The sequence below is a fragment of the Microcebus murinus genome, chromosome 5 (genome assembly GCF_040939455.1).
Source record: "Microcebus murinus isolate Inina chromosome 5, M.murinus_Inina_mat1.0, whole genome shotgun sequence".
NCBI classification, from domain to species: domain Eukaryota; kingdom Metazoa; phylum Chordata; class Mammalia; order Primates; family Cheirogaleidae; genus Microcebus; species Microcebus murinus.
In genome coordinates, this window is record NC_134108.1 from 1,588,746 (window position 1) to 1,613,640 (window position 24,895).

At 40.6% G+C, this 24,895-nt stretch overlaps 1 protein-coding gene and 1 long non-coding RNA gene across 19 annotated transcripts in view; one reads left to right on the top strand and one right to left on the bottom strand.

The window, feature by feature from the left end:
* The window catches only part of AFDN (afadin, adherens junction formation factor), a 148,705-nt gene that overhangs the window by 49,499 nt on the left and 74,311 nt on the right, over positions 1-24,895 (bottom strand). For 10 of the 17 annotated variants that reach the window (XM_076002781.1, XM_076002791.1, XM_076002784.1 and 7 more), the window contains 12 exons: positions 23,484-23,578; positions 21,818-22,080; positions 17,791-17,860; positions 14,323-14,441; positions 9,840-9,901; positions 9,512-9,717; positions 7,579-7,599; positions 6,688-6,833; positions 6,281-6,375; positions 5,582-5,847; positions 3,781-3,924; positions 2,074-2,272 (listed from right to left, as the gene is read on the bottom strand). In XM_076002781.1, the coding sequence (XP_075858896.1) occupies positions 2,074-2,272; positions 3,781-3,924; positions 5,582-5,847; positions 6,281-6,375; positions 6,688-6,833; positions 7,579-7,599; positions 9,512-9,717; positions 9,840-9,901; positions 14,323-14,441; positions 17,791-17,860; positions 21,818-22,080; positions 23,484-23,578 (1,686 nt within the window). The remainder of the gene's footprint in view (positions 1-2,073; positions 2,273-3,780; positions 3,925-5,581; positions 5,848-6,280; positions 6,376-6,687; positions 6,834-7,578; positions 7,600-9,511; positions 9,718-9,839; positions 9,902-14,322; positions 14,442-17,790; positions 17,861-21,817; positions 22,081-23,483; positions 23,579-24,895) is intronic. The other 7 variants (XM_076002794.1, XM_076002792.1, XM_076002789.1 and 4 more) reach the window with 1 other exon arrangement.
* LOC105877870 (uncharacterized) overlaps positions 16,855-24,895 on the top strand; it is a 72,544-nt gene continuing 64,503 nt past the window's right edge. For both annotated transcript variants that reach the window (XR_012919236.1, XR_012919237.1), the window contains exons 1-2: positions 16,855-16,942; positions 23,840-23,954. This is a non-coding gene — a long non-coding RNA (uncharacterized LOC105877870). The remainder of the gene's footprint in view (positions 16,943-23,839; positions 23,955-24,895) is intronic.

The following is a 24,895-nucleotide window of genomic DNA, read 5'->3' on the forward strand; positions in this document are numbered from 1 at the left end:
TTCCCTGAGGGCGGAACTGAGCACGGAAGGCGGTTCTGGGAAAGCTCCAGTGCCAGTTGTTTTGCAAATACATTTCATTAAAAGAAGGAGCCTTTATAAAATGACTTTTTGTAAACAGTCAAAAACGCTAAAGATATTTTTGAAGAGATAAAAATGTACTTATTGTGGTGAGTGACATATTCATCAAAGTTAATCACACTCACAAACTTTATATACCTATGGGCATAAAACCTTAACTTCTCTATTATTATTACTTTTATTTGTTTAACCCCTACATTTTAGGTCTATTCTTCTACTCACCAGAACTGTTCTCCACATTACAAAAAAAGTAGCAGAATGGGATTAAAATGTGGTCTAATGCAAAACCTTGTATGTCAGGAATAATCATGGTGTTTTCAATCAATATACATCAACAAGAAAACGTAGCAAACGTTATACAATAAAAACCAGGGAAATCAGTTGCACTCCAACTCTGCAGCGCTACGAAAGGGCCGTATGTGAAGCACACGGCACGCTGGAGCTTGGCACTGGTGACCACAGCAGCGGCCATGCAGCAGCCCCCACCCCTCCCCCACTTGCTGGGTACTATCAACACGCCCATTTCGCAGATGGGAAATCAAGGCACAGAGGTAACTGGGCCATGGCAGCACAGCCTGTGGGTGACAGAGCTGGGTTTAGAGCCCAGGCAGTCTGGTTCCAAAGCTTGTGCTGCTCTTAACTACTCTGCTGTGCCGGCACCAGCACAAAGTTGACAATGTAGTTCCAGGAGAATGAATCAACCCCCTAGGCTCACGCAATACCAAGGGAAGGGCAAGAAACGGTCCCCTGCCATCAGTCCAGGCAGGAAACAAAGTTGGGACACCAGTGGGCAGAGCAGATGCTCGCTGTAGGGTCACAACCCGCCCACAAGGGCTCTGTGCCTAGACACGCCTGACTCCACGTCACCACGCGAGTGTCTCCGAGTCAGTGGCCCACGGGCTTCCCCAGACGGCCTGGGTGCACTCCCACGCGAGTGGGCTGCCCCGTGCAGGAGGACAAGGAGCGACCTGGGTGCACTCCCACGCGAGTGGGCTGCCCCGTGCAGGAGGACAAGGAGTGACCTGGGTGCACTCCCACGCGAGTGGGCTGCCCCGTGCAGGAGGACAAGGAGCGACCTGGGTGCACTCCCACGCGAGTGGGCTGCCCCGTGCAGGAGGACAAGGAGAGACCTGGGTGCACTCCCACGTGAGTGGGCTGCCCCGTGCAGGAGGACAAGGAGCGACCTGGGTGCACTCCCACTCGAGTGGGATGCCCCGTGCAGGAGGACAAGGAGCGACCTGGGTGCACTCCCACTCGAGTGGGCTGCCCCGTGCAGGAGGACAAGGAGCGACCTGGGTGCACTCCCACTCGAGTGGGCTGCCCCGTGCAGGAGGACAAGGAGCGACCTGGGTGCACTCCCACTCGAGTGAGCTGCCCCGTGCAGGAGGACAAGGAGCGACCTGGGTGCACTCCCACGCGAGTGGGCTGCCCCGTGCAGGAGGACAAGGAGCGACCTGGGTGCACTCCCACTCGAGTGGGATGCCCCGTGCAGGAGGACAAGGAGAGACCTGGGTGCACTCCCACGCGAGTGGGCTGCCCCGTGCAGGAGGACAAGGAGCGACCTGGGTGCACTCCCAGGCGAGTGGGCTGCCCCGTGCAGGAGGACAAGGAGAGACCTGGGTGCACTCCCACGAGAGTGGGCTGCCCCGTGCAGGAGGACAAGGAGAGACCTGGGTGCACTCCCACGCGAGTGGGCTGCCCCGTGCAGGAGGACAAGGAGAGACCTGGGTGCACTCCCACGCGAGTGGGCTGCCCCGTGCAGGAGGACAAGGAGCGACCTGGGTGCACTCCCACTCGAGTGGGATGCCCCGTGCAGGAGGACAAGGAGAGACCTGGGTGCACTCCCACGCGAGTGGGCTGCCCCGTGCAGGAGGACAAGGAGCGACCTGGGTGCACTCCCACGCGAGTGGGCTGCCCCGTGCAGGAGGACAAGGAGCGAAATGCTCCCTTCAACTGGGTCACAGCTCAGGCTCAGGCAAGACAAATAACACTTACCTCTCTGGCACAGAGGGTCTAGAAACTCTTGTAAACCATTTGGAATGTTTCTGACAACATCACAAGAATAGCCGTCTTCTGGCAACAGGAAAGGCAGCTGCAGGTCAGGGTCCTCCTCCAGCTGCACTTCCCTCCCGTCACTGCGGGCCAGCTCGTCTGCGGTGTTCTCAGCCACGGCCACTGCGTTTTCTATAAGATCCTGCTCAGAAAACAAACAGAAAATAAGAAAGAGATGCTCAAGCCATGGTGCATGGGACCAACAGCTACTCAAAACCTGTGTGGGCACCGTCGTAGCATGGCTCCCCTCACAGACTCACACACACACAGATGCATCCATGTTTATCCAACACCAGTTTCCAAAGATCAACCCACACGCAAGCTGTACACATTTTATATATGAACCAAGATTTTAATTTTTAATTTTAAATAAGTTGTAGCTTTAAATAAAAACAAACTGCTCAATCACAAATATTTTTCTCTTTTCCAAAGCAATTATTTTTCTCACACAACTCTTTAACTTTCAGTTGTTAATAGTAGAATCTCTAATGACACAGGGAAAAGCCCACACAACGTTAAATATAAAAAAACAGTATAAAATATCTATGTAGTATTTTTTCAAGTTTGGAAATATATCAATATATAGGAGTTATTTCTGAATTTGGGGTTTACAGGTGATTTTTGTTTAAAAACCTTTTATTGACACATCGTCTACAAGAGGAAAGCTCACAAACCCTAAGTGTGCAGCTAAGCATGCCAAGCACGCGCAGTTGAGCACACCAACTCAATGACCACTTACTTCCACCCCACCCATGGAGCTGGGCACCAGCACCCGAGTGGCTGCCCCTGTCCCCACCTCACTGTCTCCTTCCTCCCCAAGGCGACACCTATGCAGGCTTCCAACACCGTGGATCAGTGTGGTCTGTTCTTTAGCTTCACACAGAGGGAAGCACACTGTACATGCTTGGCACACAGCTTCTTTTGTGCACATTATGTCATGAAATTCATCCGAGTTGCTGTGGTTAACTGTCACCCATTCTTTCCCACTGCAGTGCAATATTCTCTGCATGACTGCGGCATGATTTGTTTACACATCGCACTGCTGACTCGGTGGTTTCCTGTTCTGGTCACTCTGGTTGGCGCAGACTCAATACTGAAGGTGGAACTATCTATCCAGGTAACTTACATAGTTCTCAGGACACGTTTCACCGTGACGGTGGGCATTCGCAGCGTCTGTCCCTCTGTATAAACACCAACAGCGGTAGATATGGTAGACTAGGTTTCTCACCCTCTCAAAACGCCAGGCTCCACTCTGGACGAGACTAGAGGCTTTGCCAGCTGGACGCCTCTTACCTTGGCCAGGCTGTGGAGGGCACCTGTGGCTGTGGTGGCAGCCGCGGCCCAGTGGCACTCAGTTATGGCGATGCGTGCTGGAACATCCTAAAGTCCTGACCTCTTCTTCTCCAGTCCTTCCAGTGGTTTCCCAAGAACCCAATTCCCTGAATAAAATCCCTTTCTACTTAAAATGCTTGTGTAGTTTCTGCTTCTTACACAAACTCTAACTCAGACATCAACAGCAAAACGATCTCACAAGATGATATTAAATAGGCCAACTTATTAAATAAATTTTCCTTTTGTTTTTTCTCACCCAAACTTCCCTGTGCAAACACGTCCTACATTATGTGGCAAAATCTGATAACGTGCACCTACCGTTGGGATAAAAGGCTCATCGGGTGCACAGTGATAATTTTGTAATAAGGCTTGAAGTTGTAGTGAATTTAACTTAAAGCAGGTGCTGTTTATATTTGGAATGTCCTCGGGTGCGTACTTATCCATGGTAAGCAAAGTGGTTGCCTGTTTAAAAGAATAAATAACATGAAATATTATGACTTAAAAGTATTTCCTAAATATTATCCTTTACTTAATATTTGTAAAACTGTAGTAATTTGCTAATTTAATTTTGAAATGTAGGATGTTTTTAACAGACTTCCATTAACATTAACTATAAAACTGAATTAAAAGCATTGTCTAGTAAAGGTTTTTCAATGCCATCTTAAGTTTACTAAAACATATATATAACTAAATGTAATTATTTATGTTCATAAAGCATTAAAAAATTATCTTTGTAAGTGTAAACATTTACATGACCATTCGGGTTAGCAAATACTCATGTCTGAACAGTTTCATTGCAGTAAACTTTTCATAACTAGCTGATTAGTCTCGTGCCATAGTAAAACTCTTTAAAAGAGATTAAGAAATCAATAAAAAAATATACAATAAAAAAATATTGTCCTAGGTTTTGATGCTGTAGATGACTCATTTCCTTAATTGCGATATGCTAGTTCCTAGTCACTGATATCTAAAAAATTCCCTCAGACCTGGTTAAGCCATTAGGATGATACGACTCTGTATTCTTAAGAGTTGTTATCTGTTTTGAAATTGATCTTTATCTTTTAGTATGAAGTGTTCTGAAATATGCCTCACTGATCTCAACATAAAGGACCCTCCAAGGATGTTTCTATTCTACTGGTTACCACCTGTCATGAGTTGAACCGTGTCCCCCAAAACTCTTACTTTGGAGGCCTAACCTCCCAGCACCTCAGCAGTCTTTCTGGAGACAGGGTCTTTGTAGGGTAGTCAAGTTAAAATGAGGTCAGTAGGTCCCGTATGACCGCCGTCTTTATAACAAGTGGACATCTGGGCACAGGCATGCATGCAAGGGACACACCAGGTGAAGACAAAGGCGGAGACTGGGACGCCGCCTCTACAGGCTAACGAATGCATGCAAGTCGCCTGACGCAGGGAAAGGCCTGGAGCAGATCCTTCCCTCAGAGTCCCCGGAAGGAACCAGCCCTGCCAACACCCCGATTTCAACTTCCGCCCACCAGAACTGAGAGACAACAAATTTCTGTTAAGCTGCTCAGTCTGAGGTGCAGGTTGAGGATCCCTTACCCAAAATGCTTGAGGCCAGAAGTGCTTCAAAATTTTGGATTTTTTTAAATTTTGGAATATTTTCATACATATAATGAGATCTCTTGGGGTTGGGACCCAAGTCTAAATACCAAATTCATTTATGTTTCACACATATCTTATCCACACAGCCCGAAGGTAATTTTATATAATATTTTTAACAATTTTGTGCATGAAACTCAAGTTAGGGCACATCAAACCATCAAAAAGCAAATCACATGGACAATCTGTGGCTGTGTGGCATCACCATCATTCCTCACTCGGAATGTACACGCTACTCACAAGCATGTGTTCAGGGCAACCTGTGGCATCACACTTGGAGCACTGTGGATTTTGGCCTTTCAGATGAGGGATGCTCACTGTGCACTTTGCTATAGCAGCCTGGGTACTAATACATTACTACTGCATTATTTGTACATATGGAAAGCTCCGGAAGGAGGGTACTGAGGTTTTGTTGCATCCAAGCTCTTGCCCATCACAATATCGGCTCTGTTCACCATAAAGTGCACTGGCTGTGGGAGTCGGAGCCAACAGCACACACCTGCACGATCCTGCTCAGGTGGCAATCGGCGGCCAGCTCCAGGCCCTGCTTCTCTGCCCAGGCTTCAATGTGTCCCAGCTGCTGGCGGATGATCGCTCCCCAGTAATGGGAACACAGCCCCGAATCGGGGTCAGTCACCAGCCTGTTGAACAGCCACATGTTGACGAAGTGGAACAGCTGCGAGAAGAGCTGGATGGTCAGGGCAGCGTTGACTCTGCAGCGTCGCAGCAAGGACATGGCCCCCGTGAGCGTGTGCAGCACGTCATCTGCCCGAGACACGGGGCGAGAAGGCAAGGGGACCGACGTGTCACCCATGGAGAACTCTTGGGATTCACAGCAAACTCAGATAATAGTAGTTAGGTAGTAACTGCTATTTAATCATGTTAAAAACACCAAACTTACTCAAATAGGAATCAGTGACACGGTCTGAAACTCAATAGTTATTAACTAACTACACTTAACATTGTAAGTTCATCCTAACAGACTTTCAAAAACAGTATGACCAGCACGACACACCAAAGAACTATTTATAAATAAAACAGATAGTTAAAATTTATTATTCTAAAGACTGACAAACAAAATAGATCATCTCATTTATTTTTAAATTAACTCCCCTTACATGTACTAAACATTAAAATGAAGTTAAATGTGAAAGAAGAGCAGGAGAGAGGGAGGGAGGGAATCAAAGAACATCCTAACCTATTTTTGGTCTTTGCAGACTGTTCTCTTCAGGGTCATCTAGAAAGGCTGGCATGTAATTATTAAGTTCTGATTGAAGACAGTGAACCAAGTATCTGAAAATACATAGCAATTTTAATACTCTCAGCATGACACACTGCCACTGTAAGACTTGTTATGAAAATCTGGACTCTTTCGAAATATTTTCTATCAAAAAATTGAGTTTTACTCTTAGAATTTTGAAACACAGCTCACTGAATCCAGTATTAAGTCAACACATTTTATATACACTTATTTATGCTTCTTGATACGCATCTTCAATTAAGGTAAATAAAAAAACCTTTAAAATTAGTTTTGAAAATTGAACAAGAAAACATACGACTTAATTCTTTAAGCAATAGCATTATCTTCAAAAATGCATTCCTTACTTAAATGCCATTTGAACCAAGTGTGCTAAAACATCTTGGGCATCCAATGTGATTCGACTAAGGTCTCGGTCCTGCTTAATGAAGTTGAGGAGCTCAGATGCATTTGCCATCCAGAAGGCAAGTGCTCCTGCGATATTCTTCTGTTTCTGTGGATAGAACATATTTCCATAAACAACACAGGAAAAACAAAAATAATAAAAATAAAAAGGAATGCTCTTGAAAAGCTGCTGAAGATAGACCAGTACCTTCCCATTTTCACCAAGGTATTTACCACAGATACCAGATATTTGCAAAGGAATTTAGGTGCATACATAGCAGTGGGAAGCAAACATTATAAAAACCACTGCAACTACTTATTAGAATTCATGTTCATAGACATGTAGATTTAATTAACTACAATTTATAGAATAGTGGAGAAATGGAGACGTCAAACAACATAATGCCAAATTATAGATTATGCATTATCTGGTAATCTGTGAAGTATACACACATGTATCCATGGTTACCCACAGCCACCCTGATACTCGTAGTCACCGGCTTGGACACCATGCAACTCAGTATCAAGTACTGATCTATCGCATCCTCTCCCGACCACATGTGCAGGCCAGGCAACCTCAGATGAGATCCAAAGAATAGGAACCAAGGATAAATAATAAAGAGAAGAAACAGAACTCTTGTCATTTCATATCCACACTGAAGTGCAGTAAGCAGAAATTATGAAATGCTGATAAAGGCTGCGCAAAGGGTTTTAGTACTGCATGTCTCGGGCGCTGAATGAGTGTTACGCGCTGTCCAGCCCAGCTGCTGTGGTGCTATGTCTGACATGGGAGCAGCATGAGAGGACTCGGCTAAGCAACACAGCTAGGATCAGCTCCCAGCAAAATGTCCTACCTGGTCAACCTGGTCTACTTCCTGGAGAAAAACAGACGAGGGAAATCAAGCAGAACGAGAGAAAGAAACTGTGAACAATCATGATAGCTTAAAAAAATCAAAACACTAACATGAAGGTACGACATGAAGGTACGACATTTAGCTATGTTATTCCCAAATTACATTTTCATTCATGGTTCTGAAGCAGTTTTGGAAGTATTCGATTTAAAGGAATGATTTTATGATCTTAAACACTGGCACAATAAATGAATTTTCATAGAATTTATCTATAAAGATGATGTTTCAATAAACATATGAGGAGACATTTATCTCTTTAAAAGATTTACAAAGGAAGGACTTCTAAACATCTTTTAATGAAATTGTGTGTTTACTATTTACAGGTACATAAATGAGAGTCCATTCCCCTGGTTTAATAAGAATGAAAGAAACAGGACAAGCCAATATAAACAATAAAAATAAAAGTTGAAAAAGTTGAGAATTTAAAAATGTATAAAGAACTTATACCGATACTAAAATGAATAGATTCTTTGTTTTTTGAAAATAGAATTTAAATTATTCATTACTATTATAGTTCTTTTCCACTACTTTAAGATTCCTCCAATTGGTTACTAAACCTAAAGTTTAAAAGACTTGTTTTGGTAACAACAGTGATTTCAGTGACTAGTTCACATCAGAAAGGAAAAGTCTACCAAAGGCAGTTTGATAACAGGTGTTTCACAGTTTGAAATAGATTTTCTAAGTCCAGACGTAATGGAAGACAGACAATGGCTCTGAATGACAACTGAACAGGAAATCCACGCTTGTTTATAAAATAATGACGTGAGAGTGACACAATGGTATCCAAATAAAATGACTTCCCTTTTTATCTATTTCCTACCTTGGGTAAGAGAATCACAACCCCAGCAAACTTGTGTTATGCTAATCACTCAAACATGAAAGAAATGTTTCTTGAAAAATTTTGGCCTTTTAAAACAATTCTGAGGGAAGAAATAAAAGATTATCTCAGCTTCCCTCAAATGATCCTGCCAGGAAAAAAACAACCAAACCATTGAACTAGAGTTGTATTAAGGTGAGAAACAGCACTGACAGGTGATTTACAAAAACTTTTTAAGAATCTATAAATTTATTTTTAAGGATTTTAAATATTAAATCTTCAAATTATCTGTGAACATGAAAAACAGCTATGTCAATCTTATCCACTGCAGACTGAGAGTACCTAGAGGAACCAAACCATTCTACCAACAGAATGCCCTTATTTCCTGAAATTTTCAAAATAGGTTTATGGAAGAATTTCATCTCAAGTGAAAAATAAGTCATCATGTCCACTATACCTACATATGTGCTCTCAAAAAAGCCCAGACAAGTACTACTTACATCATAGTAGGCTCATTATAAAGGAGCAAGTGCCTTTTTATACCCATAAACAAATTCTAAGAAGGTGGCTGCCAGGGACTGGGGCAGGGAGGAATGGGAGAGACTGCTTAATGGTTAAGGGGTTTTACTTTGGAGTGATGGAAATGTTCTGGAATCGGATAGAGGCGGTGGGTGCACAACACTGTGAATGCACTAAATGTCACCGAATTGTTCACTTCAATGTGGTGAACCTTACCTTACATAAATTTCATCACAATAAATTATTTTTAAAAACATTCTAAGAAAGCTCCGACAGTCTCAACACTTTCTTACAACTACTATTACAAATTTAAGGATCTTTCTCATGATCATTATGTTACCACATACAGTTCATCTTTATTTTAAAGCTTATTAAAAAAGGTTTACATTCCCCTTCAACTTTTTAAAGCTATACATTTTCTATATTATTTATGTAACTTAGAGTCAAACAAGTAACCAAATTAGAAGCATTAAAGAATTCATTGACTTGAAAGTTATAACTGTGATTGTTGGGCCGGCACGGCTTTTCAGCTGAACTTACCTGGATGACTCCTTCCATCATGCTCACCATCTTGTTGACCACGGCAATGACCTTGTGAGTGCGCTCTGTAGGACTGATATCAGGTCTGTACTGGCTGGACAATACATACCGGCATGCCATATATAATACATATGTAGGGGACAACTTAAAATGGACTGTAGAGCTATTAGTGTAATTTATAATGGCAGATAAAAATGAATCTTCAGCTGTGAAAAGATTTCGAAAAAGAAGAAAAAAGAAAAAACAAAACAAAAAAAACATGAAAAATCAAATGGAGAAAAATGGATCAAGAAATAATTCACTAACAATGGAATCTGAAATTACTCACAACTTTCCCTGAATTCAATGCTTGCAGGCAGGATCAGTTCAGGCCCAGAAGCATCCTGCGTCCTAAAGGAAGAAAGTTAACATCACTTAAAATAAGGTCACATGGCTAACCAGCACAATCTGTGTAGATTTCTACAACTATTTTTTAAATCTCTATACAGATTTTTCAAATGTAAAATAAATAATACTATCTCTTGTTTTCACATGTAACCTATCCAAATACTGAGATGAATGCTTTGGGAGTGATCTTATCGCAACTCTTGACAGAAGTTCATTAGTTCCTTTAAGTATATACCTCCACCATGAGAACAGATCTGACTCGACTCTGGATTATTAATGAACACTTCATGTCTAGTACATAGATCAAGCTGTCTTGCACCTGCTATACCTGTGGCTCAGGTGACAGTGAAAAGATACTAGAGTAAGAGACACACAGAAAACTGAACCATGTTGAGCTTGAAAATGAATTTTAGTATAACTAAAACAGAAAAGTTTCCTAGGACTGAGTCATTATTTGTCTTTCTCTATTGATACTGAGTTACAGAGATGACTGATGAAAGTTTCCTTCAGCTATTCAGTATTACCGTTTTTCAACCCCCATAATAATGCATGCCTTAAAAAAAGGCATTCTATTCACTCACATTTTTTTCTTAAGGTCACATAAATGCCAGGTACTTTCTGCAATTTAGCCTGACACTATACAGAAAAGGAACTGGCAAAAATTAAAAGTAAGGAGGAACTATAATTTGGAACATTTGGAACTAGCATTGTGCTAATGTTTATGTATTTCCAGGTATTCAGGGTCAAATTAATTCAAAGGTTAGGTACATTTCTATTTCTACAAAAGAATTCTTCAAACATCAGGTCACCACCCATTGGTAGGACATAAGGGTGAGCACCGTTTTGTGAAACTCTTCTTCCAATTATGAATATATGAATTTGTATGTGTGTGCCCACCAAGGCGAGATATAAAATATGATCTTGTGTCATGCCCAAGGTTAAAAACATTTTGAAAGCCATTACTAGGCACAGGCTTTCTGAACTGTGTAAGATAAATAATTACAAATCCAGTTTGGATCTGCTTATCTTAACAGATTTATATTTTCTCAATGGATAATTCTCAGTTCTCTTAGACATATGATTAGGACTTCAAGCCATTTAATTATTATGCTCTAAGTTTGCTTCCAGCTATATTTTATGTATAATATTATACTCAATGAAAACAAACACATGAGCAAGTTATTAGCTTCCTAAACATTTCAATATCTTCATCATTTTAGAGATAATCAGCAAGAATTCTCAAAAACTCTGTTTGAAAAAATAAGAAAATTAAAATTGACAGCAAACGCCAAAGAACATGTGTTTTACCCTTCTGTAAAATTAACTGAAAATTAAATAACAGGGATTATAAAGACTTACACAAGGATGAAAATATCTACTGATTTAAACTGAGATCAATATTTATTCAAATAAATATTCACATTTGGTGAAATGGAAAGTCAACAGTTATCAGCATAGCTGAATCAGAAATATTCATTAGTGACTTAGAATGACAGTCATTTTTAGTGGCAACATTTCGGTCTTAGATGACTGGTAACAAACTGGCAACGAACTGCCAGAATCAAGTACTTGCAAGTGATGGTCCCACTCATTAAACATGTTAATACAAATAATAAAAGACTTTTCTTTAAAAATCATAAAGCACAACTTATGATGATTGATGATTACAGACATATAAGTTTATATAAACTGGCTAACTAAAATAATTCTTTTTCAACAGCAAATAGTTGAGGATCCATCCTCATCTTCTCCATGCACCAAAAAGATGAATAAAGAGAAAAGAATATAATGTGAGATAACACAAACTATTATAATGATAAAGCAAAAACAAAAATCTTCTTATCAAAGTATATGCTTCAAAGTTTGTTATCCAGTCTATGATTTAAGGATTTAACTCAAAAACTTAGAAAAACAAAGATGCTTTTATCAACAATATAATTTAAATACTCAATTATTTTAACATGTGTCTCTTATACTTCCATATTTATAGACATCTAAAATTGCAGATAGGAAGTTATTTTAATTTAATATCCCATAAAAGGAACCTGGATAAAATTTACCAATTGTTTATTTTAACAAATCTGGTCAAAACAAGGAGTTTAACTTGTCATTGGAAAAAGGAAAAAAATTCATTAGTAACAATTAAAAGTCATTCCCATCATTTAATAGGATTTTTTCCTTGAATAAAATTAGTGTTTAAAAAAAATTTTTTTGAGACAGAGTCTCACTCTGTCGCCCCAGGTAGAGTGCAGTGGCATCACTGTAGCTCAGTGCAACCTCAAACTCCTGGGCTCAAGCTATCCTCCTGCCTCAGCCTCCTGAGTAGCTGGATCTACAGGTGCACACCAGTATGCCGAGCTAATTTTTCTATTTTTATGGAGACGGGGTCTCACTCTTGCTCAAGCTAGTATCAAACTCCTGAGCTCAAGCAATCCTCCCACTTTGGCCTCCCAGAGTGCTGGGATTACAGGCGTGAGCCTCCGTGCCCATCCTAAAATTAGTATCTTATAATATACCAATTAAGTATTTAATTTAATGCTTATTCCAATATTATGTATGTGAAAAATAAAGAATAAGGTAAGAATGAGAAGGTTCAACTTTTTTTATCATTCTCTTAACATCAACAAAGCAGCATATTTATAATTCAAATAAAACCTTTAATAAATCTTTGCACAGCAAACTATGTTGCAAAAATTTTAATTAAAATATGTGCTTAGGGTAAAAAATAATTTCAGATATATAATTAACAATCACATGGTTGTTTTGACACTGTATTAACATACTATCAACTATACATATTTATAATCACTGATTTTGCATATTCTAAAAGCGTTATCTTAATTGATCTTTCCCTTTCCCCATGTGGATTCACTCAATCATTCAAATATTTCTGAGCTAAGAACTATAATATATGCCTCTCAATCACCTTATAAATACAGAGATACTCCTTACAATACCAATTTACCATTCTGGACATCTTATTCTACAATATATTTATCAAAAACAAGTACAAGCACAGAAAGTAAACTATTTATTATTACATCTAATAAAATTCACATAGCCAACAAAAATCTTGCATAAGAACCAAAAGTCCAAAATGAAAATAAAGTAAAAACCTGAGACTCCCTTATGAATCTACATATTTATTTAATTGCTGCGATGAATGATATTAAATAAGATATTGCAATATAGAGTGCCCTCTGCTGGAAGTTGGGAAACTGAAGCAGGAGTACCTATCACTGTGACTGAATTGACAGGTGACCCTAGACAAGTCACCTGCTTCAGCTATCTGTCTCTGTTACTGGATCTTTGACAGAACACAGAATGGCCTCTTCAAACACCTGAACAGCACCAAAAGGGGAATGCTCCCAGTGTCACTGCGGCTAGTGAGAACATCACACAAGTCAGATAGCATCTCCCTACTTCTGTCTGAGTCCACTTAGAGCTATAGAGTAGAAGTGTTCAGCACCACATGATGCAGTTTAACCTTTTGCACTCGCTTGCTTTTTTCTCAATTCCTTTATTCTACTCGAGATTTAATTTTTTAAATACCCCAGATTTTATAAAGCGCGGCAGTAGAATAAAAAAGTGGAGTTTCTTTTCATATAAACTTATTTATTTGGATTTTTTTAAATATTTCAAATTATTGATACATTCAAAGAGTAATTTTAATCTCTATAATTTTTGCTAATCGTGTCGAGTCACACTCGGGCAAAGGGTTAAACTAGTTAGCATGTGGCACTCATCATCTGTTAGTTAACAACCATATTTAAGGCATTGACATCACTTTTCAACATTTAAAAAATGTTAGAGGTCATAAAGAAATAGAATTCCAATTTATTAAGGTGACACATATTAAAAATTACAAGAAAGGGAAATAAGAAAAGGCTGAAGTTCTCCACCCCAAAAAACTAGGTAAGAACAATGCCAGAAGAAAAAATAATTCATCCTCCATCTGTCCCAACAGTGAGACATATCATATCAGAGCATAAGATATGATAACATGGCACTCTCAATTCTTAAAATACCTACCTCAAAATCATTTTTAGCTTCATGCATTTTTAAACAGATGAAGATTTTTGCTAGAAATGGGAAAAATGACCAGATTTCTCTAAAAATTATCAAATATTAAAATCCTTTAAAAACTCCCTTTCTCTTTATGTTTTCACAAAGCAGCAAATCTGAAATAGCAACATTTTAATTCAACTTGCCTCCTATTTCAACTTGATAACACTATGCATATAAGTGAGGGATAGGATTATTAATAAAGCATTGCTTTTCGCTTCAATAACATGGAAAGGAAATACTCTTAAAATAGTATTGCTAACATTCTTAAAATGTCACCAGAACCTTTATAAGCTGAATAACCTTTATCCCAAACCCTGAACTACTTTTACTTCTTTCACAATAAAAAATGAAATTACCTGCTTTCTTGCCTGCGACAGTCTGGCTGCTGCTCTACCCTGATCATTGGCTTCACCATGCCCCGCTCGGCTGTGCTGGAGGCAGAGGACACTCTGTCGCTGTCCAGTCTGGTGGTGCTCTACGCCGAAGGAAAAGCACAGTGTGTTTAGAAGACCACGCAGACCAACCAAGCTTGACACTCAGTGCTGCAGGCAGAGATCTGGTGCAGGGCTTACAAGCAGGCAGGGCGAAAGCACAGACCAGAACATAACAGAGCAAGGCTGAGGACACCATGTCCACAAGGGTGTGCCCAAAGCACACTGGTACCAGAAGAATAATAAAAACACACAGCCACTTCCATTTTGCTGTCTGTTCATCATACTTCATTAACCAATGCCCCATAACATTGTTTAAAACGCTTATGAGTACAAAGTGCCATGACACATGTGATTACAAATATATACATTCAAGCGCAAGGATTATTTACGTAAGATACGTTTACAGAAACGGCAGCACTGTCTAAACTGTAATAGAGAATGGATAAGTAATGGATAACAAAATGTATTACCAAGGGCCAAGTAGAAATTGTGGAGGAATAATTTTCATTTTTTAACCTTTTTTTCTTCTATTTACCAAGTCTTCTACACATACATTTTTATAAGAAACTAACTTTTTTTTTTTAATAAAGACAGTTCTATTTGGCTCCAGGAGTACTTACTCAGCTATTGACAAGATACTTCCCAAGCCTCTTGCACACATGGGCACTTTTGTAAGCAGTAGAAACACAGCAGTGGCATATGGTAAGATCTCTGCTGTCAGAGCTCACATTCTACGTCAGCCAACAAACAGGACAAGTATCAAATGGCAATAAAGGCTGCACAAAGAGCTTAGATAAGGTGGTGTGATAGTGACGGGATGCTCAGGGATACCCTGATCAAAAAGGTGGCTTTACACTGGGGTCTGAGACATGAAGGGGCCAATCGTGTGAAAACCAAGGACAAGAGCAAGAAAGGCCCTCAGCTGGGAAAGCCCTGGGCACAAGCACATAACGGAAGCCCCAGAGGCCCGGACGTGAGTCAGCAACAAGCAGTGGCCAGATGAGATACGCTGGGAGGGAGGCAGGCTCAGGTCACAGGGGTTGGGCGGGCCAGAGTGAAGGCTGATATTTGGGGTGAGAAGCCACCAGGGCTTTGAACTAAAAATCTAGTTTACATTTTTAAAATGTGAGGAGAATGACAGGTCAGAAGAAAGCCACTGCCGGGGAAGCTACATGGCCCTTCCTGCTCCGCAATGGCCGCGGCCGGTGCCAGACGGGCAGAGCAATCCCTGCATGCAGAGACTGAGGGACGGAGGGGCCAGCTGGGAGCTGGGAACAGTGTCCATCAGAGCAATGCTGCGAATGGTACTATCATTTATTAAGATGGGGAAGGGCCCGAAAAAGAAGCCTGTTTGAGGAAGAAAATCTAGTCTTGTTTTAGCTGTGTTCAATTTGAAATGAGTACAGGACATGCAAGTAGATATGACATGTCAAGCCTCTGGTGAAAGGAGTCCAGAGAGGTCGGGGCCAAAGGCACACATTAGGGGACAATTAACATTAGATGGGCATGCACTGTGGCTCATGCCTGTAACCCCAGCACTTTGGGAGGTCCAGGTGGGAGGAACACTTGAGGCCAAGTTTGAGAACAGCCTGGATAACATAGTGAGACTCTGTCTCTAAAAAAATTAAAATAAAAAAATAAAAAAAATTAGCTGGGTGTAGTGACATGCCTGTAGTCTCAGCTACTCAGAAGGTTGCCAATTCAAGGATACAATGAGCTATGATCATGCTACTGCACTCCAGCCCAGGCTACAAATGAGATATTGTCTCTTAAAAAAAAATTAGACAATATTTAATCTTAGGAAGGACGCACAAACACAAGGGGCCCTAGGTCCAAAACCTTAGCCCTTCACACTTTTGAAGTCAAGCACGAGAGGAAGAGGTACCAACAAATCATTCTGAGGAGGAACAACCATTAAGTGGGGGAAGAATCAGGAAAGTGACCCCTAGAAGCCAAAAGAATGATGTGCATCAAGGAAGAGGAGGTGGCTAATTAGAAACTGCTATGACAAGTGGGACAGGACAAAATGAGCCCGGGTCTGGGAAGTGGGAGGCCATCAGTGCCCTGACAGCCACAGCTATGGAAAGGCAGGAGTCAACAGGAGCAGAGGAAAGAATGTGGAGTTGGGAAGTGGAGACAGCAAGCACAGGTGACACCAGAGATGCTCAACATGCTCTGAGGCTGACGGCAACACTCCAGGACTACAGGAGGTTGTGGTGTCATGGCTTCCAGTGAACCACATCTTGAGTGGCCCCTTCCACTTGAATCTAGACTGAGCCTGTAATTTGCTCTAGCCAATGGAAGGCAGAGGAACTAACACTGTGTCAGGCCTAACCCTTAACAAGGCCTGGAAGCTCCCTAGTGCTTGTGCGGCACCACAACCTAAGACTTATGGCTGCCCCAATGTGGGAAAGGTCCCATGGACAGACCTCAGACGACACAGAGAGGCGAAGGTCACCTGTCCCTGCATTCCAGCAACGGGCTACCAACTGACTTGCTAGCTGAATGCAGCCATCCAAGTGACCAGCGATCAACTGCCCAGGTGAGCTCAAACCAGATCACACAATGGTAAATAAAATGGCTGTTGTTTTAGCCCTCTAAGTTTTGTAGTGATTTGTTATCTAGCAACAGATAACCAAAATGAGGACAAAACAAACTGATTATGCAAGAGATAAGGGATGCCGTGGCAGTGAGGTTCCCAGAGGGTTAACTGACCTCAAGGATCCAGTATCTAAAGAGAGGGGTTAACAGAGCAGCATATTATCTTTAGGGGTAATCTGACCAAGAAGGGCTAGTTACATGCAGGAGAAGCAAGTATGCTCCACCTGGAAGACAAAGCACAATATCCTGGCCTCAGGAAAAAGGAATGGCCTGCTAACTTTCTTGTATGTATCACTGTGTTTTACATTAACACAGCAGATTAGGACAACCCACATTAGGGGCTTCTGTGACATCTGTGAAGTCTGTTTTCATAAAGTCTTACATACATGTTGCCATTATACAGTACTCCCCACACTTTCTGCAGTTTCAATTTCCAGTTGCAGTTACCTGAAGTCAACTGCCATTCAAAAATAGGGGAGTACTATACACAAAGATATTTTGAAAGTGAGAGACCACACTGATGTACACCTTTTATTACACTATATTGTTATAATTGTTCCATTTTTATTAACTGTTATTAATCTCTTACTGTACTTAATTTATAAGTTAAACTGTATTGTATGTATGTACATGTAAGAAAAAACATAGTATATATGTAGGCTTTCATACTATCCATGGATTCAAGCATCTACTGGGGGTCTTTGAACGTAACCCCCGTGGATGATGGAAACATCCGTGATGTCCTATAAAGCTAAACACAGTCCTATCAGGTAATACATAATTAGCTACCTTGCTTGTTGGCAATGCTGTCCCACTATGAATATCTCCTCCCAAATCAAAAGTCGTCTCCTGAACAATTCTGTCGGGATAAAAAGAAGAAACACAGAATTAATAACTTTCAAATGATAAGGCACAGTCTCTTATTAATAATACAGAAGGAACAGTTTAGCTAACTATCCCAATGTTCAGGATCTTTAAGAAATTGCTTTATTTTCAGCACATGAACTTACAGAAAAACAAAAAAAAAAAAAACATTAATTTTGTTAACTTTTCTTACTGGTATATACCAAATACTCTCAGGATGTTTTTTAAACCGTAAATAAAAGGGAATTGAATATAACGAAAAAAGGTGATTTCACTATGTAATCTATATAGCCTGCAGATGGCACACAAATCAAGAGTAGGAGACTGAGGAGCCCATGACCCCCACAAGGAAGGTGACAGTGACCACATAGGTGGCAAGACAGGGCTGAGCTTCCCTCCTGTTTGAAAGCCAACCTGATTTTTTCCTAAACACATGGACATCACTACTTAGGCTACAAATTAAAAATGGGAAATTGTTGATAATGTTAGTAAATCAAATCAAGAGTCATCCTAGTTTAAACAGATTCTTCAAATATTTCAACATATTAAATACCAAAATTTCTAAACACATCATTATGAAAAATTGACTCAGAATATAAACAAAGCCTCATCTTAAAGAGTCTAATAAGCTGGTGTGGCTACATTCTCGGTACAAATGAAAGAAAGACGTGTGCATCCCACTGGCCCCAGCTCATCAGAGACCCAACCCAAGAAGACAAGAGCCTAAACACCAGGAAACCAATGGAGATGGATCAGTAGTTACATTTCCTGGATTTCTGCACAAGATGACCAAAAAGAATGAAATCTCTTTTGTTACAATATCTGAAAAATATATGGTCTAATTTCAAAGCACCATGGAAACTTGAAACTTTCATTTAAGCTCAATCTATATAATGAAACAAGGAAGTAATATAGAAGTTCAAAACAATTTTCAAATTATAAAAGCAAGTGCAAATTTCTCCTCTACCTCATGACTAACAAAATAAAAGCATCGTAAAACACAAAATATCATGCTTTTACTAAAGGCTAAATAACCCTCACCTGTTTGCACACAACTTTATGCAATACATCGCCAAGTTTTGTGAAACTGAACAGTCATCACCTATCAGCCAGATATTCACAGAAACAGAAATGCTGCGCAGGTTCCCACCAGTCTGAATGGGAGATTCAGCTCAGCTCTCTGACAGTGGGAGTAAGAACAATGACAGTCCACCTCCTCTGCCACCTACCAAAGCTACGCATAAGCACTACTCACTCTCCTCTTCCTCTTATGGGCAGTACCGAGCATAATCAAAGCCTTCTTGATTCCATTTATAGTTATCACCCTAAAATAACAAATTTATAATAACATGCATAACACTTCAATTTTTCCCCCCAAAGCTACCTCTCTCAAGCTTTAACATGGCCCATTCATACTATATCTGGGTATGTTGACAAGTCCAAAGTGACTTTATACATGACTTCAATATTTTTGAATTATCATCTTTGACTATAACAATTATTTCTCACTCATCTCAGTACTCTAGCACAGTAACAACATATGACATGGTGCCCAATAAGTAAATCAATGAGTCAATATATCCTCAGAAGACCCTAGAATTCCCAGCTGATTATCAATACCAAACTTTGCTGCTTGCTTGTAACCATCAGTAAGGATTTAAAGACAAGCTCTGAAATCTGCACTTGAGTGAGAGTCCATGGGTTAGTCCATGGGTTATTAAAACTTTCTAGTTACCCAGAAAGTTTTGTAATAGTTTGACATTAGAGCAAAATTAATGTTCATAAAAAAACAAGAGTCCTTTCGAATTTATGGATGGTATATTTAACCACTAAACAGTTTTCATCATTTTTACCAGAAAAATATATAAAAAAATTTCAGAGCACATTTTCCTCACTGAAACCTAAGTCATATTCTTAAACGATCTCTGCTTCTGCCCAGAGATGATAAGAAGATAAGTGCAGGCCTCTGAAGCAGGAAACATATGGCAAAAATATAGGAGATTGTCTCACATAGGAAAACAGATTACCAAGAGAAACTGAAGAGCCAACTAGGTGTGAGACAGAGGCTGCTCCTAGAATTGTGTGTATACACAGCAGCAGACATACGTAGTAACACTACTACTAAGTCTGAGCATGGTGGCTCATACCAGTAATCCTAGTACTCTGGGAGGCTGAGGCAGGAGGATCACTTGAGGTCCAGGAGTTTGGGACCAGCCTCAGCAAGAGCAAGACCCCATCTCTACTAAAAAAAAAAGGGGGGGAGGGGGGCAGGGGAATAGAATAAATTAGTTGGGAAACTAAAAGTAGAAACGAAAAAAATTAGCCGAGTGTGGTGGTGCATGCCTCTAGTCCCAGCTACTGGGGAGGCTGAAGCAGGAGGATCACGTGAGCTCAGGAGCTGGAGGTTGCTATGAGCTAGGCTGATGCCACAGCACTCTAGCCTGAGAAACAAAGTGAGATTCTGTCTAAAGGGAAAAAAAAACCTACTACTAAGTAATAAACATCACAATAAATATACCAAAACTCAAAAATCAAGCATACTCATAGACAAGAGGCAGTAACTGTAGGTACTGTTGAAAGACAATATGCAACACAATAGAAGAACACTTTCATACAATAATCTCTTTGGCCAAACTACAGTGAGCCTTAAAATAAATGGGAAGTAAAGGTACACCCTCTCAAGATGTCTCATGCTGAAGGGAAGGAAGAGAGCTAAAGAAAATCTGGTGACTGAAATGGAACACATTTGAGCAGGGGAATGTGACTCTCTAAAGAAAAGAGTCTATGTAAAGCTAATGACAAGAGACAGGAACTGGGAAAAAGGCTGATAAATGAAAAATATCACCTTAAGAACAGAATATTTAAAAAGCTAGAATGGTGAGTTTAGAAACACGTTCAATTTAAAGACAAAAGAGTTAGAAAGAAATGGACTGTCTTGGGAAGCAGACAGGAAAGGCACTTGCTGGTTTTCTTTGGGAGGTAAGAAGTAGGATCATTTGCTGACACTTGGAGCTCAAGGTGAGGTGAGAGGCAGGGAACAGTTTTTAAACAGCCCATGAACTTTACAAATATCCCATTTGTCTGAACGAATATACGTGATAATCTACAAGGTGATTATCTTGGAGAAAAACACTAGTTCTAAGCAGTCACACCTGGCCCACAGCATAAGCTCCGGGCGGCTAGCCAAAGGTATGCCCGGGAACAAAGCAATGAGAGCAGCAACACACTGCAGACCACCAGCACGCTGGCTGCCATGTGAGCTCTTCAGGCAGAAAGCTAACGTTGCAGTGGACTTTTGGTTGCTGTAAACAGCATAAGGGAAGAGCTATTGCAGCTGACTTCCCAAGACCAATACCCTGTCAACTAAAAAATAAATAATAAAGTAGCAAAACAGTATATTATCGCTTTAAAACTATTATCACCAAAAGAGAAGTCACACTCCTTCCCCACAAAGTTTCACTAGATGGTCATTAAGAAAGGATTCTTTCCCCCTGTAATAGGCCGTGATGCAAGTCCTCAGAAAAACACTGGGTGGCGCTAAGACATTCCAAATTCCTTAAGAGATCTTAACGTGTTTCTGTAACAGCCACAAGGAAAAAACCTCAATAAAAAAATCTAAAAATCTTAGTTACGTAAGATAATTACATAGAACTCTATGATGTTTCACAAAGGAACAGATATTATTTTAGTATATTGGCTAAAAAACAAAGTTTAAATATAAATAATTTAAAATCAATCAGAACTTCCAATTTCAAGATGAAATTAAGAACTTCCTGTCTTCTTTCCATTAACACCAACCAAAATTAACAAGAACCAGAATCACAAATCCCACCATGATTTTTTAAAAAATGAAACAAAATAAAAAATAAAAAGCCAAGTCATCTATGTGCAATTCAATTTACCTTACGTATAATCAAAACACTGTATCCTAAGGCTGATCTCTAATATTTACCCAGGTTTATGTCTTTGGCCCTTAACCATCAGGCCTCCATCCACAGATCTTTTTGCAAGAGCATGATCCTGGCTGGGGTCCACGAACTTAAAGACATGTGATGCCCCAAACTGCACTTTCATGCCACTCTGCAGCATGGTGGTCTCCGAGATGCGCTGGCCCTCCACGTAGGTCTCCGCGTCCACACTTCTAGGAGTCACAGTGACCACTCCATCCATGTTGGTGAGGTCACAGTGATGGGGCTGAATTCCTGGGCCAAACAACTGAGAACAGAAGGACACCCAAGAGACTCATGATGAAGTACATAGTAGTTAAAAACAGAATTTCAAAACTGAATAGCCCTTTTATGATAAATGTAATCTAATAAGCTCTGGATTTTTAGTGCTTTTTAAAGAGGATTTTCCCCAGTAGTACAAGAATAAACACTGTCAAAATAGTGTCAAAACAGACCTTTTATTATTAGCATCCAGTAACTTGATTTAAGGCATATTATAACTTTGCACTAAAAAGCATATAGTCATCTTAACAAATATTCATTCAAAAATTAATGGACAAATCTATATAGATCATTATGATCAGGCTCATGCTTGTAATCCCAGCACTTTGGGAGGTCAAAGCAGGAGGATCACTTGAGGCCAGGAGTTCGAGACCAGCCTGGGCAACAAAGTGAGACCTCATCTGTACAAAATATTTTTTAAAAAACGATTAGCCACATGTGGTGGCATATGCCTGTAGTCCCAGCTACTCTGGTGGCTGAGGTAGGAGGATCGCTTAAGCCTAGGAGCTGGAGGTTACAAAGAGCTCTGATTGCACCACCACACCCCAGCCTGGGCTTTTGAGCAAGATCCTTTCTCAAAAAACAAACAAAAATCCCCCGCCCCCATTTTTTTTTACTGTTGTGCTAAGAATGAAGGAATGGTAGAACTGAAAATGACACTAACAATGTGAAGCCATCATCTTACAATTAAGAAACAAGTACAAGGAGGATTTGCCCGAGTTCAACTTCAAAGAGGTGACAAATCCTGACCTCACTTATTCAAAGAATGTGTTAAAATTCTGTTTTAAGTAGTGGAGAACTGTGTTCAGCTAATATTTTAACTAGAATTTATGGAATGCCTGTTGCTATGTGTGTCAGACCCAGTGATGAGCACTTTTGCACAGGTTACCTCCTGTAACCATGACACAGACCTCTAAGATCGCCACCACCATCTTTCAGAGCAGGGGTCCCCAAGCTACGCTGACTTGTATAATTATTTCATTATATATTGTGATGTAATAATAACAAAGTGCACAATACATGTAATGTGCTTGAATTGTCCTGAAACCACCCCCCTGCTCCCTGTCGGCGGAAAAATTGTCCTCCATGAAAATGGTCCCTGGGGTGCCAAAAAGGTTGGAGACGGCTGTTAGAGAAAAGCAAGCAGTCTCAGAGGAACGCCAGCCTGAGTTTCTGGAGGTGTCACTTAACATAACCTCATACCCTGCTCTTTTCACACTAAAGCAGAGAAAAGTGACCCAGAGTTGACAAATGATGTATCTTTAAATGCAAAATCTGTCATTTTCACTCCTTCCCTGGTCAGCATGGGGCGGCTCTGCACTACGCGCCGTGCCTCCTGAGAGGCAGGTGCGACAGCAGGAAGCTCAGCCCTGCGCTACGACTGCCCACCTGGATAGAGGTGTCATCCAACTTTTCTGTCCCAACTTCAGTCACACTTAACTGAAGGCGGTAAAGCTTTGGCTTATCTCTGGAGTCGGAACCATCTGTGAGAAAAGAAGGAAGACAGTTCCGTTTGCAAAGTCTAATGTTCTTGTCAGATTATTTGAAACAAAAAACCAGAAAGTTATCTATCTTAGAAATTACTGTTCTCACTTCTCAGGATTTCTTTTCAAAGAATTCTCCAAACCTATAGCACAATTTAACAAACTGGATACAGAAAATTCAAATTAAGAAACACATCAACTCCTGTTTAATATAAAATATTAACACTATCATTAATTTCAATGTTCTCATTTCATGAAAAGAAATGTTCTGTAACACACTGCCCTGGGCTTGTGCTGATGATTCCGCGGTGCAACTGTAACAGCAAAATGAAGACGCAAAGGCACAGAGGCCTTCCCGAGACAGACCCTTCCCGAGGTAAGCGTCCACGCTCACGACTCCCAGCACGGCCGAGGAGGCACAGCTGAACTGCAGACAGAGGATTGACAAACACAATCTTTGTAGACCTCTGTGATCAAAATCCTTGAGGATGAAGCCTAAGAATGTGTCTTCTGAATGAGCTCCCCAAGTAATTCCCATGCCCACTGCTGACTCAGAATGACTGCTAAATGGCTTGGCTCCCTGCAGTGGTGCTAGGGTGAAGGGTAGAAAAGAAGACTGGGTTTCTGGTCATTTTGTGCCTCTATAAACTGTTGGGATTTTTAATTTCCATGAGCATGAGTTTCTGTGAGGGGGAAGGGGAAGGAGGAGGAGGAAGAAATGAAGGAGGAGGAAAGGGAGGAGGAGGAAGAGGAAACAGTCCTGTCAAGACCTCTAGTCCCATTCACAACCAGACATGTTTACTCATTTTCCTACTTACTATATCCCAGTTAATCAAGACGTCGACTAAAAGCTTATTCTGATTTCAGAGTTGTTAACATATAAGAAAATGTGCCTCAAAGAATTCATGAATTATGATACAATTTCAAAGTTCAACATTTGTACCATAGCCATGATGGTCTAGCACTGCAAATGCATTAAGGGAAGCTTCCTTCAAAGGCCGCATGAAGTCTCCTTGACCTACTTCTCGACGGCCTCGTAACATTCAGAATCGCTGGGTCAGTGGCCAGATAAAATCTCTAGTCACTGGGATTAGGAATGTAAACTTTGAGAGCTTCAGAAGTTACAGTAAAGAGGGTGTGAGCGTACATGCAGAGTTTTAGACTACTGAAATCTCTTAGTGGTGATGTGATCTGAACTCTCAGACACCCTGAATATATAACTTCTGTAAGAAGTGATATTAATTTTAGGGTACACAAAATCACATTCTAATGACAAAATTTTCTATTTCTGAAATATTTCAGAAATCTGTGACATCT